Source organism: Plasmodium yoelii, assembly GCF_900002385.2.
Source record: "Plasmodium yoelii strain 17X genome assembly, chromosome: 11".
NCBI classification, from domain to species: domain Eukaryota; phylum Apicomplexa; class Aconoidasida; order Haemosporida; family Plasmodiidae; genus Plasmodium; species Plasmodium yoelii.
The window spans coordinates 210,905-231,705 of NC_036183.2; the positions used below are offsets into that span (position 1 = coordinate 210,905).

The following is a 20,801-nucleotide window of genomic DNA, read 5'->3' on the forward strand; positions in this document are numbered from 1 at the left end:
GTAATATATATATTGAGCCAAAATAGGTTATTAATTAATTGAGATTTTTATATAATTAATATCTGTAGTCAAAGCCATTTTTATTAGTTTAATGCTGGAATTAACATAGAACAATAATATAATAAAGTGTTAAAAAGGTAATTTGATTTTTATTTATAGAAATCACTAAATTCCCTTAAGTGATTATTTGTTTAACATTTTTAACATATCTATATATAATACATTTTATACATAATATCAGTTTTTAAAATAATATCTTGAATACCCTGATTCCCCAAATTCATGGAATATCATAACACAAATAAATGAAATTGGGGTTTTTTAAAAATAACAAATCTATACACATAAATACATATATATTAAAAACATAAATACATATATCTTAAAAACATAAACACATATATATTAAAAAAATAAACATATATATCTTAAAAACATAAGCAATATACTTAATAAACACTACGATTAATATACACATATTAATCTTATTTCAATTTTTTAATTACATTTAGAGTTTATCTCACAAATTATGTACAATAATGTAAATAAATCAAAATATATGCCATGTAAGTATATATATGAGTCTTCTATTAACAATTTATAATAAACAAATTGTATTTATTTTAACATTTATTTAATCAGTCATAAACATAAAATGTTAACACATAAATATATAAATGGAAATCCTAATCATATTCATAATCATCAGTCAGAAAACGCTAAATTCATACGGAACCAAAAGTCATTTTCCGTGTCTTCATAAAAACTTCTTTTATTGTCTTTATTATCTTTATTATCTTTAGTATCTTTAGTATCTATATTATTGCTATTATTTAATTGTGTTTCAGGTTTAGATACTACACTATTATGTTCGTTCGTATTGTATATTTTTTTGATAGCACGAAATATTTGATTTCCTAGACCAGATCCCTTAGATTGGTAATACAAGTGAATAAACATACAGTATATATATATGCGTTAATATATACGTCACAACATGAAATAACCACATTATATAATTTTCTATATATTAGTTTATATTTTGTTTTGACAACTTACTTTCTGTTCGGAGCAATGTACTGACACAGCCAAAAGGGAATATAAGACGATGCAAACTAAACTAAATATTCTCTTATTCATTTTCTTATTAATAAAAAGTGTTTCCTTGAAGTAGTACGCTTTAAATAATATATATGTTTTATTACTTTTCAGTTTCCTTTTTATCTATTATTATTATTGTAAAACAATAATTCTATTATTTAATATTACAATTATTAGAAATATATTCTTATACAATTTGTTTAATTTTAATTTATATAAGCAAATTATTTGATATTTATGAAAGTATATTATAATAAAATTATATGATATATTTTAAAGCATTCACAAATTTATAATCCTGCAATTATAAGTTAACAAAATTTAATATTTTATTTTTACTTTAAATAATAACAATAAATAAATAATATATTATTTTAAATGCATAAAAAAATATATATACCAATTTATTCTAAATATATAAAAATGTATATATTTGTTCTGAATATTTTTTGTTTATTTGAATCATTTATTAAATATAACAAAATTATTTTTAATATTTAAAATATAAATAAACTCACTAATTAATATGTATATATTATCATATAAATATATAATAATTCCTATCATCCGAAATATAATCATACAATTTATAAAATTATTACATTTATGTTTTTTTTATAATAACAATCCATTTTCGCAAAAATTGCATTATTTTAATATAAAAAAATCAATTTATGTAACAGATTCAACCTAAAATATACGTTTTGCATATTTTTATATAAATAAGTTTTTAGTATAATTCAATGGTCCATTTAATAATGTGTTTGATATTTTATAAACTTATATTTTTCTATTGTTTATTTACAAGTAAATTAATATATATGAATTATGGTAATAAAATATTAGATACATATATATTGTAAATCGATATGTGCAAACATATGAAAAACAATTGACAAAAGTTGTTTGCATCTAAATGCATTATGATTTGTCATACTTTCCAAATGTTTAATATTATTTAATAATGTTCTATATTTTATTTTCCTTTCGTTTTTTTAAAATATATTATTTCCATAGATAGTCATGCAGTATTTTTATTTATAAATATATCTCATAATATACAACATAAAATGCATTATTTATATTCAAATCGCATAAAATATTCATATTTTCAAGTATACCTCGTATAAATCACAACGAATAATACATATAAAAACAAAAATTTGAAATAAATTACCAATTTATTAATATATGAAACCAGAAAATCAAATACAATTAATAACAAAGTGATTGATTTTGCCGTATTCATTAAACACATATTATAATACCTTTAATAGTTAAACATTATATTGTCTTTATTTTTATAAATACTATTTAAATATAACATAAATATAACACATTAGTTATCACAGTGCATTCGATCATATAGAAAATGTATTTTATATTTTTTTATAAAAATAAGGTAAATGAACTTTAACATGTCTCACACATATTAAAGTCCTAGTTATTTATACTAATAAATGGAGTGCAATATATTTATTATTGTTTGAATTTTATATTGTCTTTTAAATACGGAGTCATATATTTCTAACATTAAAATAAGTTAATTAAATTTATCATTCCAAAGAATCATCTTTTCTTTTATAAACAAAAAAAATTAATTAATAAATGGTGCAGGATCGCCCTGCATAATTTTGTACATATTTAATAATGGATATTTTTCCCTATAAATGGAAATTATATATTTTTTAGTCTGTTTTTTATAAGTAGATGGATATTAATGCTCTTCATGCCCCAAATTTCATTATTAAAATGGAGGGATCATAAAAATTATTAATTCTTACCAACCTAAGAAAAACAATTCTTAACAAATAAATGCATATTTTGCATAGAAGTCTTTTAATGTTTCGATGGTGTGATAAATATATTAATAAAATCGATTTATTTTCATGAATAACATTTATTCAAATTACCATCATAAATCATTTTGTTTCATTATAAAAGTATACTTTGTGTATATAATTTGTTCATGTCTTTTTTATATAAAAATACATTATATGCATTTAATTTTGTGAACAAGATAATAAGTGCTATAATTCATCAATTATTTTTTCTGTACAACTGACATATATGCTAGTTTTTATCACTTTTTTTTCATTAAAAATTTATGTTTCATACTTTATTATTTTCGTCATTTTTAGTATTTTCATAAAACTCTAAATTTAGTTAAAAATTCGCTATCTCCAATAAGAGATGTCTTAAGTATATCAAATACCTATTATTCATTCTTTTAACATTAATTATTTAACATCTTAATAATAAGAAATATATCTTTAAAAATCAACATACTATGCGTATTTGGTTTATGATATTTTCCTTAAATAGAAAAGAAATAAGGAAGATATGTTTTTTAAAAATCAAAGTTAGATGCATATGCCTATTTATTATACAAGTTAATTTTTATTACACTTTTATGCCATTATATTTAATGTGTATATGTTATAAAAATATATTGAAATGTTCAATCATATTAAAAATAAATTTATTTTGCAAATTTATATATGAAATTACGTTGTTTTTAATTATAAATTAATATTTCGCTAAACCTCGACTCTAAATCATTAATTTATTTCATATTTTTTATTTTATATGTATATCCTCCTTTTTTATTAAAAACCTATATACTATTTATTGAATTTTGAACTTCTTTATAATATATTTTATTTTACAAACTTGGATATTCCAATAAATATTATGAAATTTAAAAAAATTTAATCAAAACGAAACCAAGAATAATACCCCCCTAAAATATATCCCATAGAACAAAGCATTAACTCATGTTACAGAAACTATATACATAATATAGAACAATTCCCCCTAAAACCTAAAGGGTTCAGACTTCGACATCAAGAAAATTATAATTAAAAATAAAGATATATTTTGGGTAAGGCATTCCATGATTTATTTTATATTTTTTTTATATTTGTATATATATATAATCCCATACATGAAATATTATTTTATATATTTTTATTTTGATTTAATAAACAATGAAAATATAAAACTTGTATATTCGTAATGCATCATATTAAAAATATTATATAAATAATATAATTAGAATAATTTATTTTTATATATTATAATATTAATGAAATTATGAATAATAATATTTGATATTCATTATTTATGAAACCTTCAGATATTCACGTTGCTTTATAATAAATTTATTTAAATAAAAAAGTATAAATTTTAAAATCCGATAAATTATACGAATTTGTCGTTTAAATAATAATTCTAATTTTTTTAAAATAAATATTAGATTTTTATACTTTATTAGAAAATTATTTGCTTCAATTTTAATTATACTTATGCAGCTTTTTGATTTTTAATTTTTAATTTTTAATTTTTAATAAAAATACAACATATTTTTTAATATTTTATTAATTAAGCCAGAAAATGGTTAAAATATATATTGACATAATTTTTTTCGTTGTAATATTGTTTGTGTATGTGAGTAATAAATCTTTTGCAAGCGAACTTGCTTCAGCAACTGATGTCAAACGTAAACCTGCTTCAGCCACTGATGCTAAACGTAAACCTGTTTTAGCCACTGATGCTAAACGTAAACCTGTTTTAGCCACTGATGCTAAGCGTGAACCTGCTTCATCAACTGATGCTAAGCGTGAACCTGCTTCAGCCACTGATGTCAAACGTAAACCTGCTTCATCAACTGATGCTAAACGTAAATCTGCTTCAACCACTGATGCTAAGCGTGAACCTGCTTCAGCCACTGTTGCTAAGCGTAAACCTGCTTCAGCCACTGATGCTAAACGTAAATCTGCTTCAGCCACTGATGCTAAACGTAAATCTGCTTCAGCCATTGATGCTAAGCGTGAACCTGTTTTAGCCACTGATGCTAAGCGTGAACCTGCTTCATCAACTGATGCTAAACGTAAATCTGTTTCATCCACTGACATTATAGGTAAACTTATTCCAACTGACGATGTTATAGTTAAACCTGTTCCAATTGATGAGGTTATAGGTAAACCTGTTCCAATTGATGATGATGTGTATAAATTTCCTTCAATTAGTGATCTTATACGTAAAAATATTCCAGCTAATAATACTTTACGTAAATCTGCTCCAATTGATGATGATGTGTGCAGACTTGCTTCAATTAATGATTTTATACGTAAACCTGTTTCATATGATGATAGTATACGTAGACCTGTTTCAATTAATGGTGTTATACGTAAACCTACTCCAGCTAATGATGTTTTACGAAGATTGGCTATGCGAAATTCTACTGTACTCAAACTTTTATCATGTGATTATGATCTACCAAAATCTATTTCATCCCTTTCGGCCCTATCAAAACCTACTTCATCCCTTTCTACCCCACCAAAATCTACTGCATCCCATTCTACCCCACCAAAATCTACTGCATCCCTTTCTACCCCACCAAAATCTACTTCATCCCGTTCTGCCCCACCAAAATTTACGTAAGAAATATACCTATATCCATATAATATATGATCACAGTGAATATAACTATACATGTTCCGGTATATATATGAAAATATTATATATATATATTCGTCTAAATAAGAATTTGCATGCCAATTTGAACGAAAAACACTATTTATAAATATATTTCGTTTCTTTTATTTTACAAATTAAAAGCAAATTCACTTTCCTCAATAGTAAATCGAATGAAGATTGTGAACAAGATGTCTCACCAACATGCACTGATCCTGAAGAAACTCAGAAAGCAACAGAACTTATGAATGAAGCTGTAACGATTTTACAACAAATTGCGAAAGATATAGACGTTTGTGATCATGTTAATAAACAATTTGACATAGATATATATTCCAAACAGCACGAAGAAAATACAGAGATTACAATATATGACTATGAAATCAAAAATTCCAATAATGTACGAATTAACAGACAAAATCATTTAAGTTATAAAATTAATTTTTATTAAATTATTATTATATATATGCATGTATTTTTTTTTGTTGTTAGTATAATGTGATAATAAATAAGATATGGAGTCCCAATGGTACCCAATCTTTTGATGAGTACCTTATAAAAGGTATATAAAAAAATAGATAACTAATAAATTAGTATATCTTTATCACTATGTGCTATTTCTTGTTTATCGCCAATGTTTTATACTCCTATTTTTTATCTATCATTTTATAATTTTCATAATATTTTAATTTACACGATGCAAAATTATAATTTTTTTTTAGAGAAACTTATTCGAGTATACAATCCAAATTTAGTATTGATGGAACAACGTCGCAGTAGTATTATTGGACCATTCGAAAAATATTCATATGTTTTAGCCACAAAAGTTGAAGTAAGAACGATTTTTTTTATTCTTTACCTCTGGAAGTTATATTTTTCATTAAATTGTTGCACCATAATATATAAAAATATATATATTTTTATTTTTATTTTGTAGGTATCAAGCGATACAACTATAATTGTCTTCTCTTCAGCAAATATAAATGACTATAATAGCTCATCTCGAAAAGATTATACAAACACTATCTTAAAAAGTGCAAACGAATTCAAAATTAATGTCAATTCTGAAGAAGATATTAAAGATGGGAAATTAAAAAATTTTTATATTAACTTAGCAGGATATATCATTAAAAAAGAAGGAAAGCGCATTAATATTACATGTGTCTACTCTATAAACACTGTATGTATTTTAATAACATAATAATTTATTTCAACATTTATCAAAAATATATATTTCCTTTATAAGTGTACATATTTATAATATTTGGCACCCATCTCTCAAAAAATTGAAACATTTTTTTATATATTTATTATTTTGTTGTTTTTTTTCGTAGATGAATTATGATGTTTACTATGCCCCAAGTTTCGTTACAAAAATGGAGAGATCAGAAAAATTATTAATGCTTAGCAGCTTAAAAGAATTCTTTGATAGAAAATAAACATGTGTTTCACATTGTAGTTTTTTAAGACTTTAATATTGCTATGTATATATTAATAAAATTAATTAATTTTCATACATTGTGTCTATTTTAAATTGTCATCATGAAGGTTCTTTTTCTGTTTTTTAAATTTGTGTTTTGTATATAATGTGTTTATTACTTTTGTACATAAGGATGGATATACATGTATTTGTTTTTGATAACACTTCGTATATAATTACCATAAATTACGAAGGTATTTATATATGATTTTTCTTTATTCTAATTATTTATCATCTTTTTTTTTGTTAAAAACCTATAAATTTGTATTATCGTCATTATTTGAAGTATTCTTATAAACCAAATATATCTTGTTAAAAAATAATTATTTACCATATAAGATTATATTTATCGATAGTATCCTTAGAATCATCTATTAATGATTTAATTTCTTTTTTTTTGAAAGAATTTCCGTAATCCAAATAATGAATACAGATATAAATATGTTAAAAAATAAAATTATAATTTTTTGTATTCATATATATGCCGTGACAAAATGATTATTAAATATTATATTTTATAATTGAGATATTTTTACCTTATAAGCAATTCTTAAAAAAATTGTATTATAACAAATACAAATGAAATTGAAATTAATTTATCTATTATATATACACTCGATGGTGATTGTAAAAACTTAATGATGTGTTTCAAATATTGATGTTACAATTTCATTATATGTATTAACTGCTTTAGATACTTCAAAGTTGGTGTATCTGGGTTCAGGGTAATTTTTTCTATTGAAAATTTTAGACGATTTTCCCATATTATACTAAGGAAAATACTATACTTTCTAATTTTATTATAACCATTTGATAAAATAGAAAGTACTTGTCTATATGAACTACCGTCGGTATTATTATCAATGTCATTAAAAATTGTGTAATGTATCAACATATTTTTTAGCTTTTTTTAAATATGTCATGCTATCGTTAACTTTCTTTGTGTCATTAGAACAAATTCTACGTAATTTTTTAAATATATTATAAAATTTAGAAATATATTTAATATCAATATTTATCATATATTTTTTTTATTTATAAGATTGCTATAATTTTTATAATGTGTAACTTTATTTATAGATATAGTAACCCTTGTATCATTTTTTATATGTTTATTATAAAAATCGTTTAAGTTTTTTAAATTGTTATTGGATTTTAGACTTAATATATAACTTAACAATATCCAAATATACACAAAAATATTAATAGTATATTTTATGTCGTTTCAAAAGTTAATCACCCTGAATAATTTTATTAAATAAACATAAAACCCAGCTTTAATTCTATCGGTATTAGTAGTGCCATTTATTATTAATATAGTATTAAAAAAAAACTTTTAAAATTATATTCTCCAGAAATGTTTAATTTATCAAAAAAAAATTTCCGGAAAGTATTAAACATATCACACTATGAAACCATTTAAAAAAAAATTAAATAAAAATATACATTAATGAATATTATTGAAATTTAATTTAATTTATAGACATTCAAAAATAATAAAATAAAAGAAATATATTTCATTAAAAAATGTATATGTCATTTAAAAAAATATTATAATTAATATTATTTATTATATATATTATAATATTAGAGAGACTAAAAGCCATAACATTTTTGGATAATTATTATTTATAAAAGCTTCGCTTATTGATGTCGCTTGTAATTAAACTATTTAAATATAAAAAATATTGAATTTATAAAGATAATAAACTATATAAAATTATTAATTATGCAAGTAAATCATAATTCTTATTTTTTTAAATAAATATGTAGTTTTAACATTTTCGAATAAAGTTTATATTTCGATTTTAATTACACATATATAGTTTTCCCATTTTTTAATTAAAAAAAAAGCGCGAATATATTTTTTAATAATTTATTTATCAAATTCGAAAATGAATAAAGGATATATTAATATTATTTTTGCCTTTTTAAGCTTGATTTGGCATATGAACAATAAAGCCTTTGCAAGTGAGTATGACCCAAACAATGTTCCGTAAGAAAATATGCAAAATATAGATCCATCGAATATAACCACATATATGCATGTACCATTATGATAATGTTATATATATGCTCGTACAAACATCCATCTAAATAACAATGTGATAATAAAAGTATCATTTTATAAATACATTTTTTTTTTTCAAATTAAAAAACAGCTCCACCTCGGCTAGTAATTGTTCGGGTGAAAAATGCAAGGAGATCAATCCCCTATTGTGTACCGATCCAGAAGAAACTAAAAACGCATCAGAACTTATGAACGAAGCTATAATGCTTTTACAGTATCATGCCACAAGTATAGAAGATTACAGTTTACTTCATAAACATGATGATGGTTCATCTGAATATATTAAGAAACATGGAAATGCAGACATTCATAAATTTATTCATAAAATGCCCAATCCAGATAGTGTATGAATTAACGAATATTATTTTTTAAATTATAAAATTAAGTTAAAATAAAAAAATAACTATTATATATATATATACATATATTTTTTTGTCTTTAGTATGATAGTATAATAAACATTTTGTTTAATTATGATTGTACTCATAAAATTGGGACAAGCACTGTTAAAGGTATATAATAATATAGTTAATTAATCAATTTAATAGACAACTATCACAATTTATGGAATATTTCATGTTTTTTTATTGTTAACATTTTATGCTATTATTTTTTATCTCCATCTTATTAAATTCCATAATATTTTAATGATATATATACAAAAATATAATTTTTTTTAGAAAAAGTTGTACGTGAATACACTCCAAATTTAGTAATGGTTCAACAACGCTACAAAAATAGGGATTTATCATTCCAAGGATATTATTATGCTTTATCCAAAAAAGACCAGGTAAGGAAACTGTTTTTTCTTCATGCCTCTCAAATAATATTTCTCACGCAATTATACCATAATTTATATATGTGTATTTTTTATTCTTTTTGTAGATATCAAACGATACAACTGTTATTGCTTTGGCTTCAGCAAATATAAATGATCATAACAAGGCCGATAAAAAAATTTATAAAAATGAGATCTTAGAAAGTGCAAATTCATTCAAAACTGACATCGATTCGGAAGAAGATATTAGAAAGGGGAAATTAAAAAAAATGTTTGTTAATTTATCCGGATGTCTCATTATAAAAAAACTCAATTATATTGATATTATCCATATCAGCTCTGTAAGAATATTCAAATTTAATAACTTAAAAAATTTGCCCCATCATTTATATTATTTTGTTATTCCCTTATCTTCACTTTAGAATTATCAAAATATATCTTCTATGTACAAATGCACATATTTATAATATATGATGTTTACCCACGGAACTTTTCAATATTTATTTTACATGTCTATCAATTTTTTTTTCGTAGATGAATGTGAATCCTATCCATAGTCCAAATGAACGTATTAAAAAATCTATAGCAAAAAAATTGGAAACTTTTATCAACTTAAGATATATCTTTTCTCAGAAATAACTGGAGAATTCAATCAATAGCTTTTTTGAGTATATAATATACAAATATTAATATAAATTAAATTAATTCATTGTCATCAACAATGTGTTTTTTTTAAATTATTATTATAAAAGTGTATTTTTTCGTTTGAATAAAGTTTATATGTATAAAATTTGTTCATTTATTTTTAATATAAGGATACCTAAACATATATTTTATTTTGTGGGTGCCACAAATATAACATGACAATTTATCAACCTTTGTCTCTATCACCGCCATTTCATATTAATACTGACATTTTTTGTTTTATTATAAAAATCAATAAATTTATATTTTTCTTTTATTATGCTTATAAACCTCAATTTTTTTTTTAAAAATTAATTATTTTAAAATATTGGAATGTCTTATATATACTCAATACCATTATTAAAACAATAATAAATACATTTGTATTATTAATATCGCCAGTATGTTTTGTATATTTACCACAAAATTGTTTCTAATTTTGTAAATATTTGTAACACCTTTATTTTTGTCATAACACCAATGTATATATTACATAAAGGTTAAATGTATCAAATAATCTAGATAAATATTTAATATTAATGTTCATTAAATATATTTTTATATATAGATGTCCCTTATAATTGTCTTAATGTACCCAACAAACATGTTATTATAATTTCCATAGGGTCAAACCTCTTTGGAACTATTAAATAACCATAGATACCAATCGTAATTTTATAGATGTCAATATATGAATTATTATGAAAACATTTTTTATAACTTTTATTTTTAATTCATATACTTTAAATTTGTCATATTTACCAGAAAACAATATTTCAAGTTACTAAACTTTTTTAATAAGGAACCATTTTAAAAAATATCATATTTATTTTATATAATTTTCACTTAAGAATTATAGAAAGTAATTTTATGTAGCAATATTTGATAGCAAATATGGGTGTCACTTTTACACTAAAACTCTTCTTCAGCATTGCTTTTTTCAATATAAATAGTTGTATAAACACTATATCTACAAAATTCCTTTCTTATATTATCAACCGATTTTATTTTTATAATTATAGAAATGAAAATGAAAATTATAAATAAAATGATCACTTTGAATAACATTGTCTTTATATAGAATGTGGAAACATCACTGGGCAAGTTTATGTTAAAATGTTAGATAAAATTTATTTTTTAATTAACCAAATAATTTATTTATTCATAATATTAAACAAAAAATACCTGAATTTGTAGTTTATAATTTATATATTTTTTAAAATTAAATGCATAAACTCTAAAACCTAAAACGATAATATATTTAAAATATAAATTCATGAATTTGTTATATATAATAACAAAAATATATTATTTTCAAAATAATTGATTCAAGCACACATTTTCTATAAAATTTAAATTAATATATAACTATATATCTCCGAGTAAAATAATATTTAAGAATTTAGTCATTCATGTAATATTTTATTCGCTTACATCTATATATATTAGAATTATATGTTATTTTTATATAATCATTTATTTTAATTATTATTAATTTTACTAAGAACCTATTATATTAAAGCTTTATTAATATATTTCCATTTTAACTATTTTAAAATAGATATATTTTATACATTTTATAGTTTATATATGTCTAAGTTGTGAATCTTATAAAATAAGCATTATCAATATAATATTATATCATTGTGGTAAATAAATAAAATCACATAAAACTGTTTCTATTAATATGAATTAAAATTTTAATAGACATATTTTAACAATTAAAAAAATAATAGTATTTATAATAGGCATGTGCATGTTTTCTTTTTCATATACTATAATGAATTGGGGCTATTAATATATATTGAATATGATCACAAATATAATGAATAATATTTATTAAATAAATAGGCATTTATAAGTAAAATATTAATAGTTATTATATATAGTAACCCAATTTAACTTTAAACAATAAATATAAACATGGACAATTATAATAACTAAAAACATAAATAAATATGCTTTATAAAGGCATTTTACTTTAGTCGCACAAAATTTCAATACTATACATTAATTCATTTAAATTATAAGGGCATATCAAATATAGATATTATATTTTATGAGATATTTTTTCTTTTAATTTAATGTTTACACCCGTTATGGGTTACATATTTAGACATCATCTAGAAGTTAAAAAAGTATGGGCATACATATATTTTGTTAATTATATGTATTTAAATTATTTTTATTCCTATTATAATCACATTTATCAAAAATTGTAAACAAATAAATAAAAAATAGACCCATAATCATAACTCTAAACTCGAATTATTGTAGTATACAATAATTTAAATATTAAAGCAACAAATATTAAGTTATAAAGTTAAAAAAAAATTATTATATACATTAAAAATATTATACAAATATTTTATATATTATTTCAATTCAGAAATTGAATTTCTAATACCTATTGGTTATTTTTTTTTCTTTTTTTCTTTTCTTCTTTTTATTTTTCTTCTTTTTTTTTTATGGAAAAGTTCTGTTAGATTACTCCAAAACTTGACCACAAAAAATAATATAATAAGTAATACAACTGTTATAGGTATTACTATAAATGCTGATTCCATGAGTTGACTAGTACCTATAAATACTATTAAATCGAATATTACATATCGTCTTACATATAACAATAAAGGACTATGTGTTATTCTATGATAGCATTTACTTTTGCCTATAGCACCGAACCCCTCTTGTATTTTTAGGCAATTCATTATTTTTCGAAATATGCCTGGATTTATATCATTTGTAATATATTTCTTAATTTTATTATAAGTGTTAACTTGCTCAAATGAATCATCATTGTCCATATAATTTTTAATATGTTTTTTTATCTTTAATTTCGTTATATCTCTAATACCCATATTGTTTATACTATTTTCCAATGATTCTATACTATTAATATCTTCAATTTCTATGTGTTTAGATATACATTTATCTTCTAACAATTTATCCCTTAATATAATAAATTTCTCAATTTTATTTTCTAATACCTTACTTTTTATTAATTTACATTTTTTTATATCGTTTTTTAAACGAACATCTAATCGTTCTTTTATCAGTTGAAGTTCTCGGGTTAACATTTCTTTCATTAATAACTTTAGATTTTCTATTTTCTCATCCAATAAATCTTTTAATTCTTCTGGTATATCTTCTATCTCCTCTTTAAATAGTTTTATTTCTTCTATATATTTTGTTTGCCGTTTATTTGGATTTAAATAATATGATTTTAAGTTGTTCAAGTTTTGGCGATTTATTTCTTCTTTATCTAATATTTTATCATCTTCATTTTTATCATTTAATGGGTCTTCTTTTATTAATTCACCTTTTTCTATTTGATATTTTAATTCATCATTATTCTTTTTTTTTGATATGTTACTATTTTTTAATTTATTATGAGCATCTGTGTTGCCTATTGATTTATATACTAGTGAATCTACGTTTACTTCAGGTTCGATACTGGTTATATGGCTTCCTAATTTACTATCATTTTCTTCTGCATCTAATACAAATGGGTTTTCCAAATTCGTTTCATCATATGGTTCCACATTCGATTGCGCCAGCAATCTGAAAGGCACACAGTTTAATGCTTCATTGTTTATATGATTATGGAGTACTAGATTCTATAATGATAAAAAAGGTATATATATTACATATGGTAATAACTGTCAATATTTTATAATATATTAAATTTAAAATAAGTATATATGGTCTATAATGAAGCTAATTCGTTTTTTTTAAATGCCTTACCTTATTCCATTGCAATAGTATTAAACTGAAATTATATATTTCAAATAAAAGCATCTATACATGAATCATGAACAAAAATTTTTGTATTTTTCATAAAATATTTTAATATATGCATTATATTATTATATAATGAAATCGGTAAATTCGATTTTCTTATATTTTCCAATGCATAATTTATCAAACATAGAAAAAATTATCGTATATTTTTTTTATCTAAATAGTTAATGTATCCTTTTTAATAACAAACACAATAAGTATATTGTATATATGGCTGCATAATTACATATAGTGCTATAAACAGAAAAACTGAAGTATAGAATTGCAAAACAAATAATAGCATCAACAGCGTTTCATGTAAAAATGTAAATATATAATTTTTATTTTTATTTTATAATCCTATTAATATACAAAAGTCTTTTTGTTTATTTTTTTACAAAAATAAATTCATCTCATTTATATATTATATTAGAATCTATTTATAAAAAATCAAATAAAAAAATTAATAATTTTTAATAATTCGAGAACAAAAAAAATAAATTTTTATTTTATCTATAAAAAGTTATATTATACATTTTGTTATATATTTTTATTTTCCAAATGTGCTGTAAATTATATTTAATTAAAATGACAACCTATAATGAGATGCAGCAATTTTGTAATATATATTTTTTTTATGGGGAATTAATTTAAACATGGATAATAATCCACATGTAGAATTTTATTTATTGAATATTAATATGAAATTTATAATAGTAATCAAATTTCAATATTTTAAATATTAAAGAGAAAATTAATTTAATAAATTATATATCCTTAAAATATAATAAAATTTAACATAAATAAACATATTTTTAAACCATACTAAAATTTTTATCATAATAAATAGGAAAAAAGAACTTAAAAATCATATCACCAATATTACTCATTTTAATATAAAATTTAACTTATATTATTTTGTTTTTTTGCTATAAACAATTCTTTATTAAAAAAAAAAATATATACAATTTAAATATATTATTCGTTTTTCTCATTAGAAGCATTTATATTTATAATATAAATTACTAATGTCGAAAATATAAAAACGAACATTTTTAAATTTTCATTTTTAATAATTTACTAAAAATATAATGGTTTCATATATTTCTGTGTTTCCCCGTTTAAGCCTTTTAATTACCAATCAAAATTTTAAATAATATTTTAGCTAACTTCATAACATCACCTTTAAATGAATAATATATATTCAATTATCAATTTTATTTTTATAATGCATATGTTGTCAATCGAATTCTATGTAAATATAAATATAAAAATAATAGCATGTTTCTATATATTAGATTTATTTACATATTTTATACACATTTATCTTAATAATATTTAAGACCATATATGTGTATAAAGTTAGTGATTTCTCTATTGAAGTATCGATAAAAATAGTATATATGAATATACAACATGCTATTAAATATTATTTCATAAAAAAACATATCTCGAATAAAATTAATTAACAATGATACACAATTTAGTTATTAATAATCTTTTTAAATTCAAATCGAATATACCACATAAAGATATATAATAATATTAAACAGCAAAATATAAATTTAAAAAATAATAAGCATAACAACAAATATTATTATTTAAAAATTACAAAAATACTAATAAATTATTATTGTAAGAATAATTATAATACTAACAAATATGATTAAAAAAAATAAATATATATGTATATATATATACATAATTGTATAACGTGGTATGAATAATGCGGAAAATATATTATCCAAGGAAAAGTGTTGCAAATACTAAAAATATGATACATTTGCATATCGTATTATTAAAAAAACGGAAAAATATAATAATATTATGAATATTTCACTGAACAACATCGATTACTAATTAATTCTTTATTTTGTTGTTCATATATATTAGACAAATATTGGTATTCTGACAAAATTTTGATCATATAAATTATTATATTTTTTTTGACATATATATTGTTACCTTTATTATATTGATTTTTTTTTCGTCCATAGTATCTTCTGTGTTCGTCTCACTTTCCCCTTTTACATTCATACCGTATATTTTCTTCGTGCCCGTTATTTTTTCTTTATTCTTAATTTTATTTTTTTCAATCTTAATTTTACTTTCTTCAATCTCAATTATATTTTCTTTAGCACCATTTTGCTGATTTTTATTATTTTTTATTACCAATGATTTTAAATATTTTTTATTCGCAATTACATAATACAATATAATAAAAAACATAGTTATTGATGGTAATATAAATCTAGATACTTTTTCGACTGCATCTAGACAAAAATGTAGAAAAGTATCTAAAGATATATGTTTTGCTAATTCTAATATTACAAAAGGGTTCGACAATATTTTTCCAATTTTAGTTGTTTTAAAGTATCCAAATATTTTATTAATATTTAGAGGCTTTTTATTTCTAGACCTTTCACTTTTTGTATATTTCTTAATTTCTTTATATATTTGAACATGGTCAAATGGACTTTTACTATTTATAAAGTTTCTTGCAAGTTCTTTAACACGTATCTTTGCTGCTTTGTCAATTAGCATATCATCTATCAGCTCATATAAATCTTCAAGCATCAGTAGTTCATTAGAATCTTCCCATATTATTATTCTTTTTTTAGCTAATTTTTTCATCAGCATTCTTGTCCTATATACTTCTCCATTTAATATTTTTTCTTTTTTCATTTCAATATTCTTTTTTTCTTCTTTCATAAAATTTTCTGATTCCTTTAATATTTTTGAGATCTCTTCATTTAATACATTGTTTAATCGCGATTTAACATTCTCATTTCCTTTTTTTAATAATTCATTTGCTCGTGACGCAATTCCGGTGAGCACATTTTTTAATTCAATATCTTCTTCACTTTCATCATCTATTGTTAATGCACCACTTGGTAATTTTTCATTTTTTCTTGAAAAGAGTGTGCTAAATTCTCCCAATGATCTTATAGCTTCTAGTCCCTTCCTTTCACCATTTAAAAGACTACTTTGAAATATGTACTAAAAAAAAAAAAAAATATATATATATATATAGGAATATTATACATTCTGTAGATTCCAAAATTTTAATAATATTGATATACATATTAAAAAAGTTTTAAATAATATTTTTTTATAACTTTTTTAAAAATCTTACATTATTCAATGATAATAATAATAAACCTATAAAGTTTAACGTATATAAAAATTTTCGGATACAATTCATATTATACTATTATAATATTGCCTATAGTACTAGTCCAAACATTATATATTATTCATAAAATTTCCATATTAAAAATTTCAACATCGTATTTTATAACATACAAGCTATATTTTATTACTTTTTTATTAAATTGTTAAACAAAAATCACGTAAAGCATATTTATTAGCAATTTTCAAAAATTAATAATATCCTTTTTTAAACTTTTTTATTATATAATATTTTCACATTACGAAAAATAACTTTATTTTTAGGACAACACAAATAATATATTCATATATATTAACTACAATATACTATTATATATATAATTAACAATTTAATCAAATGTATAAATAGAATTATATTTTAGATAAAAATATTAAAAATGAATATTCTTTTACATTTATTTTTCTCAATTTATGTAGATTAAATTACATAATTATCAATATAAAAAACAAATTTACATTTAAACGGTGTTATAATTTTTTTTTTAGTATTTAAATATCATGATGGGGAACAACAACAACAACTCAAAATAAACTTATTTTAACTACCCCTGTTTATAGAATATTAATTTTGACCGTTTAAATTTAACTAATAGTATATTTATTTTTGCACCTAAACAAATTAATAATAATAAAATGTTAACTAAACCTTTGGAATACCATGAATATATTATATATATATTAATGGATATTAAAAAAATATATAGAGACTTCATATTAATTCGTATATAAAAAATTATTGATCTTATATAGGTGCATAAAAAAAATAATAATGAATATTGTTACATTAATTTACATCAATAAAACTTAAAGTGTATATATTTTTTTACATGAATTTTAATTTGTTTCATTTTATTATAAATAATAGTCAACTGTTCAATTAAAATTAGTGTATCAATTTAATCTTTACCAAAAAACGGAATAGACCCATGAATATATATATTAATAGTTTATTATTCAGGGACTGTAACCATTTAAAATATCACATAAAAATGTTACATATGTTAACACGCATAAACGTATTATGGTGAAAAAATAAGCAAATATCCAAAATAAAAAGTTAATTTTGTTCCAAAGAAATTTGTAATTTCCCCATTAATAATAATAATATTTATATAATACATCTTGATTGTTAAATGTATACTAAAAATAAATATGTACAATTTGTAAAATATTTAGTTATTCGGAAAATAGTGCAAAAGAATCTTTATAAATTTCTATACAAATTTAACAATTTTTTAAGCAATTACAAGAATACATATTTAATTTATGTTTTTTCATATTTATATTTTTCAGCTATAAATATATGTTATATTGACAAAAAATAACATTAAATTATTTCCTACAAACATATTATTAAATTATTATAATTTTTATATTAATTAGGCCATAAATGATGCTTCTTTCTACTAATACAGTTATTTTATCGATTAAGCTAGTATTAATTCTTTTCTGAAAATGTTTTTTTTCTTTTTTTACAAGTAAGCAAATTTATTAATTCCCTTTTAAAGCAATATATTTTATTATATTATTTAAATACAAATAAATAATTATATTTATTAAGAATGGAAATATAAATTAATTATAGTAATCCATTATAAAATATATAATGTTTTTTTGTATATAATATTATCATTATTTAAGAGGTATAGATTTAATACATATAACACGTTATTACATATTGTATATATATATGAATACCATAACCAATTAATTTCAAAGGTCTATAAATATAATATCACCTTAGGAATAAAAATAATAAAAATTTTGTTATAGTATTTATGATCAGTTGACGAACATGCTAAAGATTTGCTCTCTATGCTTTTAAAGTTGTAAAAATATAAAATAAAGAATTTTAGTAAAATTTAAAAAATAATTTAAATTTTTCATAAAAAAATTATTAAGAAAGATAAAGCATAAAAATGCCTCCAAATATTTCCTACAGAAATAATAAACTTTTAACGAAATTATTTTTTTAAAAAAGTAAACTTTTCATATACAATGTATGTAAAGGTAACTCGTGATCAAAATGATGCCCAAATATATATGTAAAAATTGTAATAATAATATAAGAAAAAAATAAAACCACAATACACGCTAAATTATTATGTTATATTATATTATGAACAATTTATACTAAAACATAATTATATACTCATTTAGTAAATCAATATATCATCAACGTGGCCCTTCATACACATAATAAATAATTTTTTTACATAAATTTTTATACTTTCAAATTTGTTACAAACCAGCAAGTATTATATTTCATAGTTAAACATAAATTATAAAATTCAGAAGTCCCAAGTATAATTATATATGTTAACATGTTGTGGAAATACTCTTTAACAAAAAAAATGAAAAAAAGGAATTTATATTTCTATATAAAAAGTTAGATATTCAACCCTAAATAATTGTTTTTCCAAATGAATATATATATATTAAAATTATTTAACTATTTTAAAACATGCAATAAATATGTAAATAAAAATAAAATATAGCTACGAATCATAAAACCTATAATTATATAGAATAATTTTAAATATATGTCATTCTCTTAATTATATATTTTATTATATGTTAATTAAAATTATTTGTATATAAATTTTTAAATATAATAAAGATAAATTATAAAATCGTTATCTGTATCTTCTAAAAGGATATAAACATATTTATAAATAAATAAATATATATATATATATATATAATTCAATATTCAAAATTTGACAATGACCCAAAATAAAAATGTATATATCATTTTTTATAACTTATCCGGCTTATTCATTTTATATACTAAAATGCTTTTAAATACCTAAAATATAAAAAACGCTAAATATCAATTTGTTTTAGGCTTTAATTTAATAAAAAATTTTATTATTTGATATTTTCGAACAAATATAAAATAAATTAAAATGTTTATTTTGACATATTAAAATAAATTCATCCCTCTACTAAATAAATTATAAATGCATACAATTTTTTGTGCATGTGATTTTTTTTCTATAAAAAAAATCACCTTTAACCAATTTTTTAAATAAAAAACATCAAATAATACATATATAATAAAATATATAAATATAATATATAAATAAATATATATAATATAATTATATAATATAATAAAAAAAATTATTAATTATTATTACGTGTTCTTTTCTTTTTTAATGGCAACATGAAAGTAGATTATAGATATTATTAATATATTTTAGTAGTACCATTTTTATAATTATTTTTAG

The 20,801-nt window shown here is 20.4% G+C and overlaps 5 protein-coding genes across 5 annotated transcripts; 2 read left to right on the forward strand and 3 right to left on the reverse strand.

Annotated features, from left to right (window-relative positions):
* Positions 1-705: 705 nt before the first annotated feature.
* On the reverse strand, positions 706-1,140 carry PY17X_1101900 (fam-c protein; the record flags this gene model as incomplete). The annotated part of the gene is made up of 2 exons (XM_721851.1): positions 706-930; positions 1,060-1,140. The coding sequence occupies 2 exons, from the start codon at positions 1,138-1,140 to the stop codon at positions 706-708; spliced, it is 306 nt and encodes a 101-aa protein (XP_726944.1).
* A 3,357-nt stretch (positions 1,141-4,497) lies between these two features.
* On the forward strand, positions 4,498-7,019 carry PY17X_1102000 (fam-a protein; the record flags this gene model as incomplete). Its single annotated transcript, XM_022956416.1, has 6 exons — positions 4,498-5,543; positions 5,725-5,980; positions 6,073-6,142; positions 6,303-6,412; positions 6,518-6,760; positions 6,915-7,019. 6 exons carry the CDS (start codon positions 4,498-4,500, stop codon positions 7,017-7,019), a joined length of 1,830 nt encoding a protein of 609 aa, XP_022812328.1.
* Positions 7,020-8,955: 1,936 nt separating this feature from the next.
* On the forward strand, positions 8,956-10,548 carry PY17X_1102100 (fam-a protein; the record flags this gene model as incomplete). Its single annotated transcript, XM_726097.2, has 6 exons — positions 8,956-9,056; positions 9,223-9,475; positions 9,574-9,643; positions 9,812-9,921; positions 10,017-10,250; positions 10,444-10,548. The coding sequence occupies 6 exons, from the start codon at positions 8,956-8,958 to the stop codon at positions 10,546-10,548; spliced, it is 873 nt and encodes a 290-aa protein (XP_731190.2).
* A 2,459-nt stretch (positions 10,549-13,007) lies between these two features.
* On the reverse strand, positions 13,008-14,394 carry PY17X_1102200 (Plasmodium exported protein, unknown function; the record flags this gene model as incomplete). The annotated part of the gene is made up of 2 exons (XM_726099.1): positions 13,008-14,213; positions 14,341-14,394. 2 exons carry the CDS (start codon positions 14,392-14,394, stop codon positions 13,008-13,010), a joined length of 1,260 nt encoding a protein of 419 aa, XP_731192.1.
* A 1,917-nt stretch (positions 14,395-16,311) lies between these two features.
* PY17X_1102300 (Plasmodium exported protein, unknown function) lies at positions 16,312-17,581 on the reverse strand (the record flags this gene model as incomplete). Its single annotated transcript, XM_022956417.1, has 2 exons — positions 16,312-17,376; positions 17,513-17,581. 2 exons carry the CDS (start codon positions 17,579-17,581, stop codon positions 16,312-16,314), a joined length of 1,134 nt encoding a protein of 377 aa, XP_022812329.1.
* Positions 17,582-20,801: the final 3,220 nt, after the last annotated feature.